Raw genomic sequence first — 7,019 nt, forward strand, 5'->3', positions numbered from 1 at the left:
AGCCTCCAACAAGTCCATATATAGCTCATCATTGCAAACAATCACCCAGTAAATGTTTTTGCGAGTTAATATACTCTTCAATCATTGCAGTTACGTCATTTAAATTCTACTTGAATGTCAACTGTTACATCTTTACAAAGCATTCACAGTTTTAAAGCTCATGTACGAGAACATGATTCAATTCATCATAATTACCAAGTTTTATTGGCAAGCAAAGGAGAATCGTTCTTTATTCAAAATGAATCTATCAGCCCTTTGCAGATAATAAACGCTGTCATATTTTAACAAGGTAAATGCAGTAAATTATTCCTTTCTTTAAACACACTTACATTAATCTAATCCCATTACTATTCAAAATATTAAGAAATATATTGCTAAAATATATACATGAATCTCGTTTAACATCAACTTCGAGAAAGTAATATTCTAATTTCATTGAAGACTTACGATTAGCAAAGAATTAAAACTCACACTCTAGAAAATCAATCGAGCAAAGTTAGACAGCAGCACTAAAAAAAAAAAAAAAAAAAAAAAAAAAAAAAAGTTATCGAATAAATTACTTAAACTGAAGCTACTCAACTAAAACATGAATAAAGTGAGCCACTCAAAGATATTCAAACAATTATCGTAATATAAAAAAAAACAAATAACGCATTATTCTCATATATGCACAGAATAAGTAAATGTTATACTTTCTCGAAATTAAACTAAATTACGGCAATATGTCTATATTTATGAAAATGGTATAAAAACTAAAAAAACTACACTTGCCAATCAACATAAGTTCATAATTACTCGAGGGCCAATTCAATACAAAAGGTTAAAGTATTGCTACTAAAATATTATCGCTTTGTATGACCACGCAGACAAGGCTATCCTATCCAGTTCATCAAAGGATGGATGGGTGAAAGGACGTTCAGCATTTAGCAGAAAAGTAACCCCGCCCCTGGGAGGAGGAGGCCAGTACAAGAAATGAAGGGACGGAAAAAAAGTGACAATTTCCAAAAGAATACAGACATGTTCAAAATTGATTTGAACCAGTTCGAGATGACAATTAGTATTAAACATTGATCAGAAATCCTAATACCCTGACATGGATTACTTCAAAAATTACTCAAAAATAAAAACGTACTCCTGTCTCGGTATTAAGTATACACGATAATTCTTCTACTCACCAATTGCCTGTGTGTAGAGTTTGAGGGCTTCCCGGTAGTCCTTAGCTTTGTAGAGTTCATTTCCTTCATTTTTCTTACGCTCAGCCAACCTAAACAAAGAGAATAGAAATTGTGTTCAATTTGCCACATGAGTAGTTCCACATGCACTACGTAGGAGTGTCTATCTTAATTATATGTATGATCTTTCACAGCTTCGAAGATCAGGATTCTATTAAATACATTCTTTCCAAAATAAACTTTGTACCATATATTTCATAAATCAGTACAAATATCAACCAAGATATTTCTCATAAAAATCACTGATGATCATGGAATGCTATTCACGAGACTAAAACATATGAATAATAATACAAATATCAACAAACACGTGCATACACGAAGTTAAAAAAAAAATGAGATTTTATATGAACACACTGTCGGAGTCATACACATCAACATACTGTATTACCACCACATTAGTTTATCTTTTCTAATGAAATATGCGGGTAAGTACTACAATACGCATTAACATTCAAAATACTACTCTACGTGCGATATTTAAAAATAAAAAGTTCAACGAAAAAAAGGTAATAACTGTTGGCTTGTTTAATCATGTACATTTTATGTTTGTATGGGTAAAAAGTACAAACGATTTAAGAACGGGAGACGTACACTGCTATTCTTGAGAAGTACCGCAACCGGGTGGCATCCACCGGGTATTCACTGAATGCCTTCAATGAAACATACAAACAGCGACTACACTTAAAACATCAAAAGTCACCTGTCCCAAGAAAAGACCTAAGTCAGTAAAGGAGAACAGTCAAGATTCGTTTGACGTGATGTCGAGAAAACCCGTCACCTATAGCCCTATCAAGGCAGTTAGTTTTAGTATGACATTAGATTTATTATGAGAATTACCTATACAACTGGTTAGACACATAAACCCTAAACATCCTGAGTCTGGTCTTGAGTCGTGTCTTAAGTCTAGCACAAGATAAGTACCGACGACAAGTCCGGGCGTAACAGCGGAGAGTAGTCAGAGGTGGAGAGGGAGAGGAAGGCGTCGTCAGCCTTTTCATCTTGACAGTTAGCTTCACAAAGTTGTTATTGGAGAAGTCTTCGGCCGTCTTCGAGTCCGACAGTCTTTTGGTCAGCAGTCTCGAAGGAAACATCCTCCGCAAGCGATTTCCATGTCTTGACAGACTGAGACTGGAGGGGGAGGGAGAGGGGGGCGAGGAATCGGGAACCCAGAGAGGAGCTTGGGGGTCTTCCCCTCTCACTTCAGGTGGCAGCATGCAGCTCTCTGACGATCTCAAATGGATCCATGTGGGTACACCTACGTAGTACTGGGTTGCTTGGGGGCAAACGGCAGTAGTACTCTTGCAATTGGGAACAGGAACACTCAGAGTAGGGGATTCATTCGGGATGGAAGACTGTTTCGAGGATATATTGGTGGCAGAGGTCGTCCTCCAATCTGCTAAGTCTAAGGAGAACTCTATCTTAAACTTAGGGAAGGGGCACACGGTAGGTTTGGGCAATGTGAAAGAAGGTTTAGGTGTCTCTTTGATCACTTCAGCTTGTACACAGCCACCACACTTCCACGAGGGACATATTAAGGAACCCCACCAAGCCTCTGCCGTATTCCAGGCCGAAGAACAACACTCCTCCGCTCTCGTGTCCATGACAGCACAGGCCGCACAATACGTAGGAGACGAAAGATCAACATCCCAATCAGCCATTTTTCCTCTCACCACCCAACAAGTTAGGAACTGCCACAGTGTTCTGCTGGGATGGCGCTGGCCGGAACTGGCACTGGGTGTCGGTGCCGATGGAGTCCACGATGATTGTGGAGGAGATGGGAGGATAGGAGAGGAGGGAGGAGGAAAACGATGACGACGACGAGGAGGAGGAGGAGGAGGAGGTGGTGGTGGTCGACGACGAACGCGCGTGCCACCTAAGGACGGCACCAACACACAGCCACTGACACCTGCTGCTTCTCCTGTTGTTGCTTTAGTTGCAGCCACAGATGGTTGCTCACCACTTCTAGCTCTTTCGCGACTTGGGTAGTTCTCATTTTCAATAACATAAGTTCCATTTCCAATTCCATCTACAATATCGACATTTATATCCCGTTCACCGAACTCAGCATAATGCGGCGAGTCTGTGCACGACAAAAAGTCTTTATTTATCGTATTATTACAATCACAATCATTTCCAGAGAGACAGACTTTATTGACGGATTTCCCACAGAAGTGAGATCCGCAATCGTTGCCCGAAATGGGTTCAAACCTCTCGTATTCTAGCGCCTTTAACCCTCTTCCCGCAACCCCTCTCTCGTGTTTTTGTTTTTTACGTTTTGGTGGGACTGGTCTTACCCCTAAGGGATATTTCCCTTCAAGCACTAAAGGGGCAGACGCCATACAAGGGAGAGACAGGCAGTCACTGGTACCAGGTAACCACCTGGAAACATGAGGCGATTTATAAAATGCACTATGACGGCGATATGAATGGGCGAAAGGAAATGGACAAACTTTGCCATAATCCTTATGGAAACGGGTCGAGTCATTTCCACCTGAAACTTTCTCTTTGGTCAATATCTCTGAATGATGCAATGGAACAGGGAAATTTTGATTATTTTCTTCCCACGGTCGAAGACTCTGATGGAGGTCACGTATGAAATGATGCTGACCGACAGGGGGAGGAGGAGGGGAGTGGCTCAGAGACGGAGGGGGGAGACTGAACCACAAGTAGGCGGGATCGAAGGTAGACGAGTTCCAACGCCCTTCCCAAGGGCCAAAATATTCGTAATGCTGAACGTCACGTAATTGAGATGCACTACACTTAAACCAAACCATTTTAATAAAACAGATTAATGACAAATACTTTTACATCATAATTAATCAACTTTCAGATAATTCTCAAAAATACGATTAAAAAATAACACAAATTAAGTGAGGAAGCCTACATGTTTCCCAACTTCTCTCTATCCTTCATGGCTGACAAAGGACAGAAGATCTGTGATCAGATAAGGAGACAGGACCACAAGGCCGTCGTCTCTGCCCAATAAATACAGCTGGGGAAGAAAGGCTTTCGAAGATGAATGAAAGAAGGGCGATTCTGATGTTCCAGTGCAAACACGCCCCAAAGTGTTCGGGATCCGAGCGCTTCCGTTAGGCAGAACCTTAGACGGCAAAGAGGGAAGTTTCCCAATGCTCAGACGTGACAACAGCTCGTCCACTCGACGGAGGAACGAGGAAGGGAGATAACAGATGGCTACACACGGTACTGACTGACTGAGGCCCAGACCAGGCAATGAGTCCACCAAATGCGGACAGACAACGCAAGAACGAACAGACACTTCAACACAAACTGTTCCCCGCCCACACCGCCCGAAGCGCTTTCTCCTCCTCTCTCTTCAAGCAACTGCTGACGCCCATTTAATAAGTATAGGCCAAAACCATTCTTGCATGGTACCAAACCTTACTGAAAGTATATGGGCTTTCACAGCATAAAAGCCAAATATCAGGAGAAAATAAATAATTTTTCTGCATTCGCGACGGTTAAAAACATCAATGACTCAAGTTGTAGGATTTCCCCAAACCGAGTTGAGAAGTGAATGTGCAACGAAGGCTGGAAAGAGGGTCAGGAACTGCAAGCTCGGGCGATGCTTTTAATGGCGAAATACACAAAATAAAAATAATGTTCTCGACAGAAAACCAAACACGACGAAAGATTCAACTCTCGATTTCATAATCGACATTATGAAGGTGAATGTCCGGTCAGCAGAAGTTCGGGAAAAATAATAAGAGGAAATGACTCGAAGAATAACACCGCCTTACCACTTTAAACTACGTTCAACTATCGAAAATCATTATAGGATGTTTCAATTCCACTATCTGCCGCCACCCACACATCTTCGATTCCAAATATCCTTGATTTCACTACCAATGACATACGCTATAATTCACTGACGTAAGAAAAAACTGATAAAAATTTACCATCAGAAAACATTTCAAAATACAATGAACCTCTAACACAAAAACGAAAACGATGAAGATGAAAATGATAATACATTTTGGAAGATTATTAAAACAAACTCAAATCTCCGCTGAGAAAAAAATATATTCATATAACGGCACAATGGCTAACACACCGGAAGACTACCGGAAGCACAGTACTGTTAAATAATGGGAGGAACTGGGATGTCAAAGCTTTCACTTCCTCATCATTTGCATTACAATTAATTTCAGCCGATATATAGAAAGGGAGATAAAAAAAATAATCAACTTTTCTGATACTGCAAGATTATAGAAGCTGGATAAAATCTTTAACATCGATGTTTACCAATTAAAAATTGTTAAGTTATCAATTTGGAATACTGTGGTTGCCCAAATATAACCTTACACACCCACATACCGAGCTCGTGAGTTTTTTTTTTCTTTTTTTATACATTCTAAAAGCATCCCCTCCCACCAAAAAAAAAAATGTAGTCTCAAATGACTGGCACGAAGTAGTCTAGAAATTATATTCTGGACTCATAATGTCAGGGTATGTGTGCATTTATATATGTATGTTTATGACTTATACTTGCACTTTTAATATATATATATATATATATATATATATATATATATATATATATATATATATATATATATATATATATATATATATATATATATATATATATATATATGTATAAAACAATGAATTCTTAAATTTAAAATTAATTTTCGAAAACTTACCTGTATAACTTAATTCATTATTTAAACATTTGTTTGGAGACGACAAAGATGTGATAGGCTGAATCAAGTTATACAGGATAACTGCGAGAAAAATATTTTTTATATATACAAATAATTATTCGTTCAAAAAAAATATTTTAGAACGGATAAAATTTTTACTTGTCCAATGTCATCGCAATTCTCATGTTACCTAAGTTTATGGTTTCCTTTTCTAGGAGACGTAGTATACCTGAACAAGAAAATTAAAGAATTAACAAAAAATTATCTTGTAAATTCCAAGTACACTTAAGCGAGGAATGGCAACTTATGAAACAGAAATAATAATCATCTTGGAACCTAATTCTATTCCAAAAGGAATTTACTACAGTAGAATAACTGTAAGAATGATGAAGCTACATGCCTAGTTAGAACAGCAGGATGGTACTAGGGAAAAATAGCCCAGTGAGGAAAGGAAATAAGGAAACAAACTACATGAGAAGTAACAACTATTTAAAATATAACATTTCAAGAACAGTAACAAAATCAAAACAAATCTTTCATGTATAAACTATAAAAAGAGATTTGTGCCAACCTGTTCGACAGGAAAACATTTACTGCAAATTTGGATTTCTGAAGTTTTACCGATTCAACTACCCGATTAGGAAGATCATTCCACAACTTGATCATAGCTAGAATAAAAGTAATAGAATAATATGTAGTATTGAGCCTCATGATGGAGAATCGACTGCAAACCTAGCATTACGAACAGGCTGGTGCTGTCCGGGGTTAGATCTGAATTTAAAGGACGATCAGAATTATGAAAAATCTTATGCAACATGCATAAGGAACTAATTAAACGACGGTGCCAGAGACTAATACCTAGATCTGGAATAAGAAATTTAATAGACCGGAAGTTCCTGTCCAACAATTTAAGATGAAAAACAGCAACTGAAGACCAGTCCGGAGAACAATACTCGAACCAAGGTAGATTGAAAGAATTAAAAAACTTCAGAATAGAATACCTTGATCACCGAAAATCTTTCAACTTTCTCAATAAGAGATTTTTGTGCACCTGAGGAAAACAGACCTAATATGTTCCTCAAAAGTGAATTTGCTGTTGAGAATCACAGCTAAAACTATG

General features: G+C 38.3%; 1 protein-coding gene across 1 annotated transcript in view; it reads right to left on the reverse strand.

Annotated features, from left to right (window-relative positions):
* The window catches only part of LOC137635025 (uncharacterized), a 58,428-nt gene that overhangs the window by 39,749 nt on the left and 11,660 nt on the right, over positions 1-7,019 (reverse strand). Inside the window, 1 exon segment of the mRNA XM_068367636.1 lies at positions 1,176-1,264. Coding sequence (XP_068223737.1) covers positions 1,176-1,264 — 89 coding nt within the window.

Source organism: Palaemon carinicauda, chromosome 45 (genome assembly GCF_036898095.1).
Source record: "Palaemon carinicauda isolate YSFRI2023 chromosome 45, ASM3689809v2, whole genome shotgun sequence".
NCBI lineage: Eukaryota > Metazoa > Arthropoda > Malacostraca > Decapoda > Palaemonidae > Palaemon > Palaemon carinicauda.